General features: G+C 37.6%; 2 protein-coding genes across 3 annotated transcripts in view; one reads left to right on the forward strand and one right to left on the reverse strand.

Annotated features, from left to right (window-relative positions):
• The window catches only part of IQCH (IQ motif containing H), a 213,489-nt gene extending 207,676 nt beyond the window's left edge, over positions 1-5,813 (reverse strand). The window contains exon 1 of the mRNA XM_059912952.1: positions 5,177-5,813. Coding sequence (XP_059768935.1) covers positions 5,177-5,227 — 51 coding nt within the window. The 5' untranslated portion in view covers positions 5,228-5,813. The remainder of the gene's footprint in view (positions 1-5,176) is intronic.
• Positions 5,364-18,825, forward strand: part of AAGAB (alpha and gamma adaptin binding protein) — an 83,031-nt gene continuing 69,569 nt past the window's right edge. The window contains exon 1 of one of the 2 annotated variants that reach the window (XM_059912963.1): positions 5,364-5,569. In XM_059912963.1, coding sequence (XP_059768946.1) covers positions 5,497-5,569 — 73 coding nt within the window. In that variant the 5' untranslated portion in view covers positions 5,364-5,496. The remainder of the gene's footprint in view (positions 5,570-18,825) is intronic. The other variant, XM_059912962.1, reaches the window with a different exon arrangement.

An 18,825-nucleotide genomic window follows, 5' to 3' on the forward strand; every position in this document is an offset into this window, starting at 1 on the left:
TTGAACACACCTACTGTTTGCTGGTACACTCTAAGGATGAAGATGTACTTCTTTCGACTGTTTTGTCCAAATTAGTGCTACAAGCTGATTTATTATCTATTGTCTAAAGACATTTGAAAGTACAAAAAAGCAGTTCAAGGGCAAGCCCACTTCCAGGCCCACTTTTTTTTTTTTTTTTTTTTGGTTCAACTTTTGAATGCACTGAATTTCCTTCTTGTAGCTCTAGTATTTGTAATACTTGTAGCTTCAAGTGTCATTGTGTAATTATGCCTGTCAACTGCTGGAGGGAGCGAAAACCACACTGGATTATTTATCAGGGAACCGAAGGTCTGATTTCTTCATTGCTTTGTGTGGACAATTATATGTCTTCATAGAGTTGTGAGATAATATGTAATAGGTCTGGTACATAGTAATAACTTGGTAAAAGGCAAATGAACATAATTCCTTGTTCTATTACTGTTCACACAATGTCCATGCACACCATGCACATTTTCTCTAGTGTTCTTACCAAGAAAAAAAAAAAAAAAAGAATTACTCTACTTGTAGAATGAAAATGAGACAATGGGTGTGAAAATGAATGAATATAGGCTTTGGAACCAGACAGATATGAACTAGAGTTCTATTTCCTCCTTTACTAAACTGAGATGGGCAAATTTACTTAGCTTTTTAGAGCCTTAGTGTTCTTACCTATAAAATGGGGATAGATAGCTACCTTTTAGAATAGTGGCAAGAATAAAATGAGTTAAAGTATATAAAGTGCTTTGTATAAGGCCAGCCACATAGGAGGGCACTGAACCAATGTTAATTCTCCTCTCCTGAATGGTAAAACCTAGTGAAACTCCTGGCATATAACTGGCACTGAGTAAATGTTCATTGATTTGAATTGTTCTCTTAATCTTTCTCAAGAGCTTTTTACTTTCCTTGCCAGATATTTCTTCTCCCCTCTTAGTAACCGCACATCTGTTTGTATAATTGCAATAGAGACAAGTACTGTAGGAAATGTTTCACCAGACCTGGGTAGAAAAAGAGATTAAGTTCTAAATCTCCGTTCTTCAAATACATCCAATCTACCATACTGAAATTTTACGTGTCACCCATCATCTCTGTGATCATCAGATGCATTGCTTTCCATACATTTCCCACTTGGAGGAAGATTATTATTTTGACAGTCTGGGGACAGGGCTACTTAATAAGAAGGCCTTGAAAGATTCAATGCAGACAAAAGTTGCTCTAGAATTTAAAAGCGCCATGCAACCAGACTCCGTTTTGTCAAAAGCAGCCTCATGACTCCATTTTATTCATCTCCGCTAAAGATAAGAGTTTGGCTGAGTCATTCTCATTGCTTCCCCATTCATTTTTATGTTGTATGCTCCTGGCAAACCAGACAGAGGGGTTGATAAGAGAGACAGTGATAATATCAAGCTGTCAATCAGCTCAAATATTTCCAAGGTTGGTGTAAACATACAACTGTTGGGTTTTTGAAATATGATTTCCAAAACTAATTAAAAAGCTAATTTGATTGCAAGACTTGGTAATCCTGGTTGCACAAACATATGTTTAATAGTTGGGTCAAACAAGTATTTATAAACATATAAAGACACCACATTATTATTAATAAAGTATAAACACAAAGCTTCTAATACTTAATAATAAAAGAAACCATCTAGGAAACCTCCCAGAATCACCACCACACTTCTTAAAGATTGTTTCACAAATGTGCCATAACCTGTTTAAGGACCAGCACACACCAGATTTATTACTTTGGGTGAGTTACTTTACCTTTTTGTATCTTAGTTTCTTCTTCTGTAAACTGCAACTAAAAATAAAACCTACTACAGTAGTTGGTCGGAGATTATCTAAGCCCTCAGCACAGGGTCTGGCTCTCAATAAATACTGGCTACTATTTTAATTATAGTGATTATTATTACTATAGTAAAACCTCAGTATTCTAATCAGTTGAGGAAAGAGCCAGAAAAAATTATAAAAGGTCTGAATTATACACTTGAAGGTGAAAGAAATTAAGTAGCTAACAAAATGCTGCCTAGTAGAGCTCTATATGGGCATGGTACTCATAGTTCCTGAACCAAAAATGAAAACATGGACTTTGATATATGATCTGATTGGGACAGAATATTCACAATCAGAATTTCTTACATAGAAAATGAAAGAAGATTGTTTGAATTTTCTGTGTATGTGAGTACCCACAATGCTCATCTTTGATCAGTTTCCTTTCCATAACATGAAAGAATAATAGTACGTATCGGATAGACTTGTAAGGGTTAAATGAGTTAAATATATATAGCACTTAGAACCATGCATGATACCTGATAACTACTATGCTATTGTGATTTTTCTTCAAAATCATGCAACAGTTTATATTTTACAGTACCATCTAAAGTAGTAGCTCTCATACTTGAGGGTGCATCAGAGTTATCTGAAAGGCTTGTAAAAACAGATTGCTGGGCCCCGCCCTCAGAAATTCTGATTTATTAGGCCTGGAGTGGGGTCTGAGAATTTGCAGTTCTTACAAGCTCCCAGCTGGTTCTAATGATGCTGGTCCTAGGACTACACTTTGAGAATCATTGGTTTAAAGAGTTGCTTAATGTATCTCACTGAGACATAGACCTAATATACTGTATTAGGGTGAAGCAAGTGGAGATTTGAATGAAGTACCTCTGCTAACAGTAAGGAAGTCCACTTTACAGTAAAGACCAATTATGTAGTTTTTGGGAAATTGGGTCAATTTAGAATCAGCGGTAGTTCTAATCTAAGCTATGTGTCCTACAGAAGAGAAAACTGAGGCCCGGAGAGATGAAGTGACTAGCCCAAAGTTACCCACCTGGCAATGTCATTGCCAGGGTCAGACCTCAGTATTCTGACTCCCAACCAAATATCCTTTTCACTAGATGTACTGCTCTTTGGTAGCCTGTTGGAAGGAAATAAATCACAGCCCCAGGTAGAAATGGAACCCATGTTGGCATGTCTGAGGGTGCTGCTGTATGCTCACAAATACTCAGAATGCAGTGAAAAAGTAGGGAAGGTCTTCCACATTTCCTCATTATACATATTCTACATTGTACCAGGAAGAATTTTACATTGTATCTAGAGATCAGCCTCAGTAATCAGTTTAACTGTAGCCTCTCTTTCTCTGCATAGCCCTCCACTTAGTGTATACGAAGTAACCCTTTTAAGCAAGTGGGGGGGGCTGATCAACATGGATATGACTCTCTTAGCTCTTCCCAAAGAGAGGTCTGGCCTTTGCCCTTGGATACTGGGAGGTGATCTCTAGGCCCCTGGAGTGTCCTGCTTGACAGGAATGTCTTTATGATGGGGGCTTTGAGCTATGCTGTATCAGTTCCAATCTCTAGAGGAATTAGACTGAAATCATTAGTCTACTCTCTGGGAAGGGCTGAAGACTAAAAGTCAGCCAAATGGGCAGTTTGATTGAGCTCCAATAAAAACTCTGGACACTAAAGTCTTGGGAAAACTTCCCTAGTTGGCAATAATGTGTATATATTGTCACATATCATGGCTGGAAGGAGGTAATGCCCTCCATGACTCCATGGGAAGAAAATGGCTGGAAGCTCCATTTGGACCCCTCCTGGACTCTGCCCTAAGCATCTCTTCCCATGGCTGATTTTAATTTGTATCCTTTTGCTATAAAAACACTGTAATTGTAAGCATAGTGCTTTCCTGAGTTTTGTGAGTTGCTCTAGCTAATTAGCCACTGTGCGGTGGCTAGGGCTTCCAGATGTGTAAATAGCTGGTCTGAAGTGAGGATGGTTCTAGGGACCCATGAACTTGTGCCTTGTGTCTAAGTGAGGACAGTCTTGTGGAGACTGTTCCCTCAGACTTGGCAGTTTGGCTAAACTCATTCTAGGGTGGTGGTGAAAGCAAGGATAATAAAAGGTGAGGTAGGAAAATTTGGGTATGATTCATATTGGGGAAGTCTATGAAATTGGTGAGTTTAGGGGTTTGTATTTTGGAAAAGGTGAATTGAAAGAAGCCTCCCAGATGGGAGGTAAGAGACCAAATCATGGCAGGAAGAAAAATTAGACCCTTTAGATCTGAGTAGAGTCCTGACAGAGTGACCTTAGGCAAATTACTTCAAGCCTTAGTCAAGTAGAGGTAAATATAACAGTTAAAAGTGATGATATATGTGGAAATGTTTTAAAACGATAATATGTAAATGTGGAAAAACAAAGTACTTTTAACATTCTGGAAAAATCTGAGTGTAACTGTCATAAACTGAGTTATGTGGGAGAAGTTAATACTTTCTTGATATTTCCCCCCTCAGATTAGAAAAAGCTACTTCCCTGTGTTTTTTAATTTGTCACATTTCCACATTCAAAAACTTTAACCTGATTAGCCATCTTTTATCGTTAATATGTTTCCCTATCTGTATGTTCCCAAGCAAGGTATTTCTATTTTATTATTTTTTATTGAGATATAATTGACATATAACATTAGTTTCACATATACAACATAATGATTCGATATTTGTACATATTGCTAAATGATCATCACAGTAAGTCTAGTTAACATCCATCACCACACATGTCAATAGTTACAATTTTTTTTCTTGTGATGAGAACTTTTAAGATTTACTCTTAGCAACTTTCAAATACATAGTAGAGCATTATTAACTATAATTCCCATGGTGTACATTACATCCCCACAACTCATTTATTTGCAAGGGACTTCTAGATCCAGAAAAACTTAAGAAAAGCAGTTCACATATTTCAACTTCTCCCCAGATTTATCACCTCTCCAATGTGTCTGATTCGTATCTCCTCCACTTCCCTACATCATGGGATCAAAATTTTCAGAACATAACACTTAAAAATGGTGCCTCACTGTAAGATGCATTTTTCCAAAGTAAAGATCCCGGTGGTGTGTATGGTCCTGGAGTTTTACCAGAGGCAAAATGGTTGTGCTTCGGGAGCGCAACCTCCAGGCTCAGGCTCCGGAGGTGTGTGAGCTTGGCGGGAGAGGTCTGGGTTGGCATATCTGGGAGTTCTCTAAGCGGTGCTGCCGCTCGTGTGTTGGAGGCAGCGTGGGAGCGGCGCTCCAAGAGGGTGGGCGTGAGTGGATGGGCGGGCATGAGTGGATGGCCGCTGCTGGGCCTCGCTCGAAAGGTCTTAGCTGGGAAGAGACGGTGAGGCCCATTTCCCACCTGGATTAATATGGATCCGATGGGGTCGTGGTTTTCCGTCTCCTGGGCCATGCCTACAGCCGGGCGGGGCTACCTCCCCGGGGAGGCGAGATCTCCAGGCGCCGGAACCTACTGCGGAGGGAGCTCGTCCCCATGGCAACGCCACGCGCAGCCCGGCCTGATCCACGCCGGGAGCGGAAGAGGGGCTGGGGGAGGAGGCAGGGCCGGCCGTGCCTTCTGAGAATGCGCCTTCCTTTGCGCGTCTCCCCCGCGCGCCGGCGGCCGTGGTATCGCCCAAGGCGGAAGGGGCTCCTGGACAGAACCTGTTCGCTGGCGCAGGGATGGCTGCGGGCGTCCCCTGCGCGCTAGTCACCAGCTGCTCATCCACCTTTTCCGCAGACCGGCTAGTCCAACGTGAGTAGTGAGGCGCCTGGGCCGATCTCCAAGCCCCGCGCCGAGCCTCGGCTGGCGACAGTCCCAGCACCGCGGCCTCCCTCAGGGCCTCTGTCGCCGCCGCGGGCCCTGGACTCTTGCTCCCCTCGGTGGTGGCCCGAGACTCCTCTGGTGCCCTTCAGACGTGGTCGAGGTGCCCAGTCCGCCAGGTGTCCACCGTTAGCTCCTGCACTCGTTGTTTTTCTGCTTGCCCGGCCTACCATGTCGTTTTTTCCAGCTTTTTCTATAAAGTAGGACCCCAGCCCAGGGGTTGTTGCGGTCAACCTTTGAGGTGAACCGGAAAGGCGCTCTGGGAGTGGTACCGAGGAACGCGAGTGTCAGGTGCAGGAATCGTGATTTATGTTGCCATCCCTGCTCCTGAGGTAGAGAGTGTTTCCCCTGGCTACCCCTTGATGTGTATTTTAAGACTTGTTCGACTTGCTCCCTGCACTCTGCAGTTATTCACTGCCTTGCCTTCCTTCTGAGGCTAGGCCCTCCGCCAACATTAGTTTTTGGTTATTACTGGGCCTAGTCCTTTTGCCTCTGGACCTTCATAGTGGTTGTCAAACTAAGTCACTCTTGAAAGAACCGTAGGCGAGGAGGGGAGACCAGTGTAGTAGAGAAACCATAGGACTGGGGGCATAGGCTCAACTAACTCTTCCACTAACTAACTCCGCGAAGTTGATTATAACTCAAGACTCCTGTTTTAAATGCGTGGCTTCGAGTCAGAACAGTGACTCTCAGCTGTAACCTATGCCCTTCAGTTTTCTTTGTAAAGTGGTGATAATTTTCACAGGATTTTGTGCTTAACCCAGAGTAATCATTCGGTAAATGGTAGATATTATTATTAAAGCACATTCTCTCTCTAGCCCTCAGTTTCCTGATCCTGAAAATGGGGCATATGAATCTCTCACAGGATTCTTTGAAGGACCGGTGATGTGACATTTTGAAAGCATTTTGTAAAGTGTAAAGCATCATATAAGCTGTAACTTCTTCCTGTAGTACCTGTCAAATGACAGAATTAGGCAGTTTGTCACTCCAGCACAAATGTTCTGTAACTTAGTTATCATTTGTGATCACATAAAAAGTTCCTTAATTATAACACTAAATGGTAACTAACTGCTCTAATTATGCCATTTCCTTACCTCTCATCAGTGCTCCTTCCCATTTTTTCCTTTCTTTTTTTTTTGAAAATTGTTTTATTCTAAAAGTAGTGCATAGTCCATTAAGTAAGATTTAGCACATGTAGAAAAGAAAATGTCAGCCAAGGTCTCATCACCCAAACACAAATACTGTGTTAACATTTCTGTGCATTTCCTTCCAGTTTTTTTCCCAATGCACAGGTTTAAAAAAAATTGATAATTACATTTCATATATAATTTTTATATTTTATGTATAACATGTAATATTTTTAACATTTTATATATAAAAATTCAAAATATTGTATCTGAAATATTAAATATATAAATGTATACAATTATATATTTATAACACATTAAGGTGTATGATTTGTATAAATACATATATTTATATAAAATATACTTTTATATTTTACATATATTTCATAGATTATTTTTATCCTGATATTTTCATCTACCATTACACTGTAAATTGGTTTCCATCATATATTACATCTAGAGAACATATCAGAATTTGCTCAGAATTCTTAAGATCCTTGGTGTATTTAACTTTCCAAAGGAATTATATGCATTTGGATTTCCATTACTGATATATAAAAGTCCTTTCAAAGCCAGTCTCAGAAATATTTGTTAAGTTTTCTTTTGGTTATCACGTGCTTTAAGGATCAGAATTGGCAGACACGGTCACTTCCTTGAAGGAGCTGATTACCTATAGTTGGGGAATAGTTAACACTGTACTTCTTTAAAATATATTAGCATCATTGGGAATAAAATTAATTCTGTAAAATAAAATAATCCACTTTATTTCTATATGTAAAATGCTTCTTGGATAACTTTTGTGTTGCTTAAAATTAGACGACCTTTCCTTTGTGATTCCATTAATGTTATGTAGTGAAAAATAAAATAGAAGCAGTTAGTGAAGAGATTACTTGAGTAAGGAAAAGTGAACTATGAAAGAGGGCTTTTACCATTTCTTCCCAGGTTAATGATTTGGGTAACCACGGATAGTATTAGAATGTAGTACAGTATTTGCTGAGCATTGATTCTGTTTTATCATAATTAAAGATTGAATTAAATTAATCACAAATTGAGTCTAATTTTGGCATAAAAGATGGAGACTGCCATAATGAATGACTTTTAAGTGTTCAGTGACATTAAGCAATAGTATGATTTTGGATTGAATCTAATTTACCTTTTGGGGAAGGTTTGGTTTCTTCCCATGCATCAGGAAGAAGAACATTTAGGGTTTCTCCAGTTTCTTTCCTTCGACATCTGATCTATTTTACTGCTTTTGGGGACTTCCCTCGTGGTCCAGTGGTTAAGATTCCACGCTTCCAATGCAGGGGGCACGGGTTCGATCCCGGGTCGGGGAACTAAGATCCCATATGCTGCGTGGTGCAGCCAAAAAAAAAAAAAAAAGTACTGCTTTTAACAATAATGGGAAATATTTCATAACCAAGTAACCAAGTTTATTATAAGTATACATGAAATAAAAATCAGTAGGCCTCTGCTATGAATAAAGTGTGGACTTTGTGAGAAGCTTTTTTCATTTTGTCACTCAAAGGCTTTATGTGCAGTATTCTGGGTGGATGTCTGACATCAGATAAAAGGGGCATTACCAGTGTAGACTTTTAAAGGGAAATGAAGGCTCAGAATGCTTATGCAAGGCTGTGTGTGGTGTGAGAGCAAGTGTCGGTACCCCCAGGCCGGACCTCCTTCCACCCCACATATGTTTATATGAACATTTTACTTTTATTCTGGAAAAGTGTATTCTGATATTAAGAACAGAGCTAGTCTCTGTGCCAGTTACTGCAGCTGAAAGGACTACTAAGAGACTATTCCTGCCTTCAGGAGGGATGTGGTGAAAGTATGTGCTCCACCTGTGGAAATATTAAAATGTTGATACCTAAGTTTTAACATCTTACTCTGTTTTCCTAGAAGGAACTTTAGATAGAAAAATCCCATTTGGTTTTAATGTATGTAATGCTAACTTAGCAACTGTAAGCCATTTAGGTCCTACACCTGAACATTTGGAGCAATTTTCTTCTTCTAGTGAAATGTGGGAATTTGGAGATCTTATAATAAGCATTTATATGTATATCAATATTCTTCCCAAACATGTTTTCACATAATTTAGTTTGGTTCTTGTATCCTTGTGAATTCATGGAGTCAGGGTTTCTCCATTTTATAAATGAAGAAACCGGGGCTTGGTGAGTTGCCTAGAGTGCTCAAGTACCAAGTGCTGGAGCATATGTTCTCATTCGGGATTTGTGTGCATGGACTGTCTCATTGAAAAGTGTTGGAATTCCTTAGCAATCAGAAGTATTTAAGGTGGTGGCATTGGTGTAAGAACTGAGAGAGAAGATTAACTCTAAAAGAAGGTTTTCAAATATGCTCACATTTCCATTTAGAATGGTTGAAGTCTTTTTTTTTTAAATTTTTAAAAACATTTTATTATAGAAAACAATAAAAAAAAATAAACAAAAATAGTAGTATAATTAACTCTTCTGTATCCATCATCCAGGTTCAATTCATAGTTAATCTTTTTTTTTTTTCTGAGATATACATTTTAAAGTAATAACTAGAATTATGACTTATAACATTATACCAGAACATATAAGATTTTTAGAAATTTCATGTAATGTCTGAAACATTTATATTAACATATTTCCATACAAATAACCCAATGAAAGTTTAGTGTTAGTTGTTTTGTTTGTTTCTTTTTTTTAAAACTGCAGGTTCTTGTTAGTCATCAGTTTTATACACATCAGTGTATACATGTCAATCCCAATCGCCCACTTCAGCACACCACCATCCCCACCCCACTGCAGTTTTCCCCCCTTGGTGTCCATATGTCTGTTCTCTACATCTGTGTCTCAACTTCTGCCCTGCAAACCGGCTCATCTGTACCTTTTTTCTAGGTTCCACGTACATGCATTAATATACGGTATTTGTTTTTCTCTTTCTGACTTACTTCACTCTCTATGACAGTCTCTAGATCTATCCACATCTCAGCAAATGACTCAATTTCATTCCTTTTTATGGCTGAGTAATATTCCATTGTATATATGTACCACAACTTCTTTAACCATTCGTCTGTCGATGGGCATTTAGGTTGGTTCCATGACCTGGCTATTGTAAATAGTGCTGCAGTGAACATTGGGGTGCATGTGTCTTTTAGAATTATGGTCTTCTCTGGGTATATGCCCAGTAGTGGGATTGCTGGATCATATGGTAAATCTATTTTTAGTTTTTTAAGGAACCTCCATACTGTTCTCCATAGTGGCTGTATCACTTTACATTCCCACCAACAGTGCAAGAGGGTTCCCTTTTCTCTGCACCCTCTCCAGCATTTGTTGTTTGTAGATTTTCTGATGATGCCCATTCTAACTGGTGTGAGGTGATAACCTCATTGTAGTTTTGATTTGCATTTCTCTAATAATTAGTGATGTTGAGCATCTTATCATGTGCTTCTTGGCCATCTGTATGTCTTCTTTGGAGAAATGTCTATTTAGGTCTTCTGCCCATTTTTGGATTGGGTTGTTTGTTTTCTTAATATTGAGCTGCATGAGCTCTTTATATATTTTGGAGATTAATCCTTTGTCCGTTGATTCGTTTGCAAATATTTTCTCCCATTCTGAGGGTTGTCTTTTCGTCTTGTTGATGGTTTCCTTTGCTGTGCAAAAGCTTTGAAGTTTCATTAGGTCCCATTTGTTTATTTTTGTTTTTATTTCCATTACTCTAGGAGGTGGATCAAAAAAGATCTTGCTGTGATTGATGTCAAAGAGTGTTCTTCCTATGTTTTCCTCTAAGGGTTTTATAGTGTCCAGTCTTACATTTAAGTCTCAAATCCATTTTGAGTTTATTTTTGTGTATGGTGTTAGGGAGTGTTCTAAGTTCATTCTTTTACATGTAGCTGTCCAGTTTTCCCAGCACCACTTATTGAAGAGACTGTCTTTTCTCCATTGTATATCTTCACCTCCTTTTTCATAGATTAGTTGACCATAGGTGTGTGGGTTTATCTCTGGGCTTTCTATCCTGTTCCACTGATCTATGTTTCTGTTTTTGTGCCAGTACCATATTGTCTTGATTACTGTAGCTTTGTAGTATAGTCTGAAGTCAGGGAGTCTGATTCCTCCAGCTCCGTTTTTTCCCCTCAAGACTGCTTTGGCTATTCAGGGTCTTTTGTGTCTCCATACAAATTTTAAGATGATTTGTTCTAGCTCCATAAAAAATGCCATTGGTAATTTGATAGGGATTGCATTGAATCTGTAGATTGCTTTGGGTAGTATAGTCATTTTCACAATATTGATTCTTCCAATCCAAGAACATGGTATATCTCTCCACCTGTTGGTATCATCTTTAATTTCTTTCATCAGTGTCTTATAGTTTTCTGCATACAGGTCTTTTGTCTCCCTAGGTAGGTTTATTCCTAGATATTTTATTCTTTTTGTTGCAATGGTAAATGGGAGTGTTTCCATAATTTCTCTTTCAGATTTTTCATCATTAGTGTATAGGAATGCAAGAGATTTCTGTGCATTAATTTTGTATCCTGCAACTTTACCAAATTCATTGATTAGCTCTAGTAGTTTTCTGGTGGCATTTTTAGGATTATCTACATATAGTATCATGTCATCTGCAAACAGTGACAGTTTTACTTCTTCTTTTCCGATTTGTATTCCTTTTATTTCTTTTTCTTCTCTGATTGCCGTGGCTAGGACTTCCAAAACTATGTTGAATAATAGTGGTGAGAGTGGACATCCTTGTCTCATTCCTGATCTTAGAGGAAATGCTTCCAGTTTTTCACCATTGAGAATGATGTTTGCTGTGGGTTTGTCGTATATGGCCTTTATTATGTTGAGGAAAGTTCCCTCTGTGCCTACTTTCTGGAGAGTTTTTATCATAAATGGGTGTTGAATTTTGTGAAAAGCTTTTTCTGCATCTGTTGAGACGATCATATGGTTTTTCTTCTTCAATTTGTTAATATGGTGTATCACATTGATTGATTTGCGTATATTGAAGAATCCTTGCATCCCTGGGATAAATCCCACTTGATTGTGGCGTATGATCCTTTTAATGTGTTGTTGGATTCTGTTTGCCAGTATTTTGTTGAGGATTTTTGCGTCTATATTCATCAGTGATATTGGTCTGTAATTTTCTTTTTTTGTAGTATCTTTGTCTGGTATGGGTATCAGGGTGATGGTGGCCTCATAGAATGAGTTTGGGAGTGTTCCTTCCTCTGCAGTTTTTTGGAAGAGTTTGAGAAGGATGGGTGTTAGCTCTTCTCTAAATGTTTGATAGAATTCACCTGTGAAGCCATCTGGTCCTGGACTTTTGTTTGTTGGAAGATTTTTAATCACAGTTTCAATTTCATTACTTGTGATTGGTCTGTTCATATTTTCTGTTTCTTCCTGGTTCAGTCTTGGAAGGTTATACCTTTCTAAGAATTTGTCCATTTCTTCCAGGTTGTCCATTTCATTGGCATAGAGTTGCTTGTAGTAGTCTCTTAGGATGTTTTGTATTTCTGCGGTGTCTGTTGTAACTTCTCCTTTTTCATTTCTGATTTTATTGATTTGAGTCCTCTCCCTCTTTTTCATGTTGAGTCTGGCTAATGGCTTATCAATTTTGTTTATCTTCTTAAAGAACCAGCTTTTAGTTTTATTGATATTTGCTATTGTTTTCTTTGTTTCTTTGTCATTTATTTCTGCTCTGATCTTTATGATTTCTTTCCTTCTGCTAACTTTGGGTTTTGTTTGTTCTTCTTTCTCTGGTTCCTTTAGGTGTAAGGTTAGATTGTTTACTTGAGATTTTTCTTGTTTCTTTAGGTAGGCTTGTATAGCTATAAACCTCCCTCTTAGAACTGCTTTTGCTGCATCCTATAGGTTTTGGATCGTCGTGTTTTCATTGTCATTTGTCTCTAGGTATTTTTCGATTTCCTCTTTGATTTCTTCAGTGATCTCTTGGTTATTTAGTAACGTATTGTTTAGCCTCCATGTGTTTGTGTTTTTTACAGCTTTTTCCCTGTAATTCATTTCTAATCTCATAGCGTTGTGGTCAGAAAAGATGCTTGATATGATTTCAATTTTCTTAAATTTACTGAGGCTTGATTTGTGACCCAAGATGTGATCTATCCTGGAGAATGTTCCGTGCGCACTTGAGAAGAACGTGTAATCTGCTGTTTTTGGATGGAATGTCCTATATATATCAATTAAATCTATCTGGTCTATTGTGTCATTTAAAGCTTCTGTTTCCTTATTTATTTTCATTTTGGATGATCTGTCCATTGGTGTAAGTGAGGTGTTAAAGTCCCCCACTATTATTGTGTTACTGTCGATTTCCTCTTTTATAGCTGTTAGCAGTTGCCTTATGTATTGAGGTGCTCCTATGTTGGGTGCATATATATTTATAATTGTTATATCTTCTTCTTGGATTGATCCCTTGATCATTATGTAGTGTCCTTCCTTGTCTCTTGTAACATTCTTTATTTTAAAGTCTATTTTATCTGATACGAGTATTGCTACTCCAGCTTTCTTTTGATTTCCATTTGCATGGAATATCTTTTTCCATCCCCTCACTTTCAGTCTGTATGTGTCCCTAGGTCTGAAGTGGGTCTCTTGTAGACAGCATATATATGGGTCCTGTCTTTGTATCCATTCAGCAAGCCTGTGTCTTTTGGTTGGGGCATTTAGTCCATTCACGTTTAAGGTAATTATCGATATGTATGTTCCTATGACCATTTTCTTAATTGTTTTGGGTTTGTTTTGTAGGTCCTTTTCTTCTCTTGTGTTTCCCACTTAGAGAAGTTCCTTTAGCATTTGTTGTAGAGCTGGTTTGGTGGTGCTGAATTCTCTTAGCTTTTGCTTGTCCCTAAAGCTTTTGATTTCTCCATCAAATCTGAATGAGATCCTTGCCGGGTAGAGTAATCTTGGTTGTAGGTTCTTCCCTTTCATCACTTTAAGTATATCATGCCACTCCCTTCTGGCTTGTAGAGTTTCTGCTGAGAAATCAGCTGTTAACCTTATGGGAGTTCCCTTGTATGTTGTTTGTCGTTTTTCCCTTGCCGCTTTCAATAATTTTTCTTTGTCTTTAATTTTTGCCAATTTGATTACTATGTGTCTCGGCGTGTTTCTCCTTGGGTTTATCCTATATGGGACTCGCTGTGCTTCCTGGACTTGGGTGGCTATTTCCTTTCCCATGTTAGGGAAGTTTTCGATTATAATCTCTTCAAATATTTTCTCTGGTCCTTTCTCTCTCTCTTCTTCTTCTGGGACCCCTATAATGCGAATATTGTTGCGTGTAATGTTGTCCCAGAGGTCTCTTAGGCTGTCTTCATTTCTTTTCATTCTTTTTTCTTTATTCTGTTCCGCAGCAGTGAATTCCACCATTCTGTCTTCCATTCCAGGTCACTTATCCGTTTTTCTGCCTCAGTTATTCTGCTATTGATTCCTTCTAGTGTAGTTTTCATTTCAGTTATTGTATTGTTCATCTCTGTTTGTTCTTTAATTCTTCTAGGTCTTTGTTAAACATTTCTTGCATCTTCTCCATCTTTGCCTCCATTCTTATTCCGAGGTCCTGGATCATCTTCACTATCATTCTTCTGAATTCTTTTTCTGGAAGGTTGCCTATCTCCACTTCATTTAGTTGTTTTTCTGGGATTTTATCTTGTTTCTTCATCTGGTATGTAGCCCTCTGCCTTTTCATCTTGTCTATCTTTCTGTGAATGTGGTTTTTGTTCCACAGGCTGCAGGATTATCTAGAATGGTTGAAGTCTTAATTCTAAGTGAAGAAAAATAAATCCTTGCCCAAAGACCTGTATTTTAAAAAGGGCATGTGCATACCTGATGGTCTTTAACAGTGTCTGGATTTTTATTTTCTCAATTGAGAGAACTCAAAGTAGAAACACTGTATATATTAGTCACTCCTGCTCTGTAGAATGAACATTAAAATTAAAAGGCTGTTGCAGATCATCTCTAACAGCCCTTCTAGATGTAAAATTCTACGGTATTGGTTATTTTTATGTTAGATTATATAATGCTTCACGTTTATCTTTTGAAAACTGAAGAATCAAGCCCGATTTTAAAGTTGGAGTAGACACTCCACTTGTAGTAGAGAGTTTGACATTTTGTGTTTGGAATTCAGATGCATTTACCCATAGAAACAATCTGCTGGTCCTCAGGTTTCTAAAACTGTGGAACCAGGTAGTTCAATTATATGATGGGTAGACTAGGCTTTGGGGAATTATGCAGGCAGAGCTGGCCATCAGGTATGAAATTGCTGCTTCGGGAAACATTCATTCTTCTGTAAGACTGGGGGTTTGTTTCTAGGTCTGTCAGACTCTTGTATTTACAAAAGGATCTTAAAGTAATTTACTAAAGAGGACATTCTTATTTCACAGTAGGGGCTGTTGTACAGCTTAGCCAATGTTATCTAGCAACAGAATAGAGATAAGAACTTGGGTCTTCTAATTTGAGTTTTTCTGTAGCTGCTTGAGGTATTCTGAGTGGAGCCTTTTAGTTTACTCTGAGAATAAGTAATAATTTTTGCTTAAGCAAAGTTGCTTATTTTGTTGTGGTAGGAGGACTCTGCCTTTGATTGGATTGTATATTTCCAAGTCTTTATCTTCTTCAAAGGAAGAAAGATTGGGCCAGCAAGATTTACCACGAGGGCCTAGAGTTGTCATCACAGAGTGATATATTAAGTGGTCAGACTAAAGCAGTGATTTCACATGGTAATGGGGGTGGGGGAACTTTGATTTTTTTAACTTTGATACTTAATATATTTAAAAATTTTCAAATAACATTAAAAGAAGGCTCAAGATTGTTATCTTTATTTAAAAAGGAATGTTAAGTCATCAACCTTAAGATTAAATACAAGTCACATTCTTTCCAGACCCAAAGGGACTTATAAAACACATCCATGTTATCTCCCTGTGTGTGTGTGTGTGTGTGTGTGTGTATGTTTGTGTATGTATGTGTAATTAAAGGTCAAAGAGGTTGTGATTTTCTCAGGTTGTTCAGCTCGTAAAAGTTGGAGATTCAATTCTAGTTCTTTTATATATGTGAAATATGATGAACTTCCTGGTGTCCAGAGCTGTATGTATTCAAGGTGAATTTAGGGATAGGAGAAATTACAATAGAAGATTTCATTACTACAGTGAGAACTTTTATGGTTCAAAATAAGTTTACACCTTCTCTTTCATGGTAGTTGGAACCTTAGTAGATGAACTACCGTAAGCTAATAAAAAATGAAAATGCCTCTATTGGTGCCCAATTTGTTGTTTTTTTTTTTTATCGGTCAAGTAGAGAATTTGTGTGAAGTGTTAGACTAATCTTTTAGCTGTTGTTGAAGAGTTAAGTGATTATAAGGTATTTGTCTTTCCAGTAAATGGCATTCCAGTAACAGGGTAGAGAGCAGTAGGGAAGTATTACACATCAGCCGACGTTGCACAAAACCGTTTATGATACTGAGAGTATTGTATCATCCTGGAGGATTCTGAGTGTATCTAGACTCAGACCTTTATTTCTGGGCCACCTAACTGCTTATTTTTCTGTAGCAGAAGATAAAAAACATCCAGAAAATATGCAGTGGTCATTTGGTTTAAACAACTTGCTGCCTTTTGCTCTGTATAATTCCTCAGCAAATAATGACACTCAATAAATAATGAAATCTGATATAAAACCATTTTTAAAAAAAGGTTAAAGTATGAAAACTGTTTTAAATATGTCTGGCAAGAATGAGGATCTGGACACGACGTTGTATTTGTGTTGGAGCCAGTGCACACAGATACCACAAATACCTCTCTGAGAATTACTTATCCAGGAAGCAAGACGGAGGTACGTTAAGACAGAGAGGACAGTTGGGAAACTCTTAAAGAGCCTTTGTGATGTTTTAGATTCAGTAACAAATAACCTTTTTAGTGTTTAATTTTCCACACAGACCTGAAGGCCGGTTCTACACAGAGTGGGGGTAAAGTAGTACCTGGATCAAAATCAGTATGCTCAGAGCAGGAAAATGTGTGATCATTTGGTAATAAAGAGCACTATTATGCTGACATAAGAGAATTGCCATTCTGTCTGAATTCTGCTGGGGTTGTTCAGGACTTTTGTGAGGAAAAAAATTTGTGAATTGAGTGCTGAGTTCTACCTTCTTCCTAGGTATCTGATTTTAAGCATGTTAACTTTTCATTGCACAAATACTTACTGACTGTGTTTACATGTGCCATCATTGTTCTCAGTATCTAAAACCTGTGCCTCAGTCTCCTACCTTGTCAATAAAGTGATTTTTTTAAAGCAGCTTTGGGGTGTAATTTAAATACCATAAAATCCACCTGTTTTAAGTGTAGAAAATTTCTGTCATTCTAGAAGGAGACCTTCTACCTATTAGCAGTCATTCCTCATTCCCACCCCAGCTCTGGGAAACCACTAATGTACTTTCTGTCTCTATAGAGTTGCCTTTTCTGGACATTTTATATAAAAGAAATCATATGAAATGTGGTCTGTTGTGTCTGGCTTCTTTTACTTAGCTTGATGTTTTTGAGATTCACCCCTGCTGTGAGCATGTACTTGGTATTCCATTGTATGGAGAGGCCACATTTTGTTTATCCGTTCATCTGTTGATAGACATTTGGTTGTTTCCACTTTTTGGCTATTATGAATAATGCTGTTATGGGCACGCTAAGAAACTATTGTATACTATTTTACGAAACTGCTGGACTTTTTCGGAGTGGCTGTACCATTTTACCTTTCCTGTCAGCAATGTATGAGGGTTTCAATTTCTCCACATTTTTGACAACACTTGTTATTATCTGTATTTTCATTTATATAGTGGGGGTGAGGTAGTGTCTCGTGGTTTTTATTTGCATTTTCTTAGTAACTAATGATGTTCAGAATCTTTTCATGTGTATATAGTCCATTCATATATCTTTGGTGAAAAGTCTATTCAAATCTTTTGCTCATTTAAAAAGAAATTGAAGTATAGTTGAATTACAATATTGTGTTAGTTTCAGGTGTACAGCAAAGTGATTCAGATATATATATGTGTGTGTATATATATATTTCAGATTATTTTCCATTATAGGTTATTATAAGATATTGAATATAATTCCCTGTGCTATCTTGTTGCTTATCTATTTTATGTATAGTAGTTTGTATCTGTTAATCCCATACTCCTAATTTGTCCCTCTCCCCTTTGGTAACCATAAGTTTGTTTTCTACGTCTGTGAGTCTGTTTCTGTTTTGTACATAGATTCATTCGTATTATTTTTTAGATTCCCCGTATAAGTGGTATTATGTAAAGTTTGTCTTTGTCTGACTTACTTCACTAAGTATAATATTCTCTAGGTCCATCCATGTTGCTGCAAATGTCAGTATTTCATTCCTTTTTATGGCTGAGTTATAGTCCACTGTTTATATATATTACATCTTCTTAAGCCAATCATCTGTTGATGGGCACTTGGGTTGTTTCCATGTCTTGCTTTTTCCCATTAAAAAAAATTTTTTTTGTCTTCTTATTAATGAGTTGTAAGAGTATTTTATATATTCTAGACACAAGTTCCTTATCACGTATGTAATTTACAAATATTTTCTCCCATTCTGTGGCTTATCTTTTGGTTTTCTTGATGGTATCTTTTGAAATGCAAAAGTTTTAAATTTTGTTGAAGTCCAGTTTATCAGTGTTTTCTTTTTCCATTATCCTTTGACTGTGTGTTCTCCAATCATGATTTTAACCCATCTGGAAGGACCTTTTGGATACTGGGATGTTGGGTCTGTTAGTTTTGTAACGTTTTCCATCGGACCAAGCTTATTTTCAGTATTTACATACAGGAGCTACAAAATAAATGTTCTTCATTAAATTTACTCTGTTTTGGAAAATTCATCTTAGACATGTTTACCTTCTTTCAGAATAAGTTAGCATCTGCTGCAGATTCTATTGTCAACCTGAGCAGACATTGACATTTTTTGTGAAGTTTTATTACTTGCTGCTGATTTGTTTATGAAACATTACCAGTTGAATATGAAAATTATTTTCATCTCATAATTGCCTTGTTTAGACTTATGTGTTCTTGGGAAAATCACCATTTATAAATTATTTTCAAAGCAT

Source organism: Balaenoptera ricei, chromosome 2, assembly GCF_028023285.1.
Source record: "Balaenoptera ricei isolate mBalRic1 chromosome 2, mBalRic1.hap2, whole genome shotgun sequence".
In the NCBI taxonomy this organism is placed as follows: domain Eukaryota; kingdom Metazoa; phylum Chordata; class Mammalia; order Artiodactyla; family Balaenopteridae; genus Balaenoptera; species Balaenoptera ricei.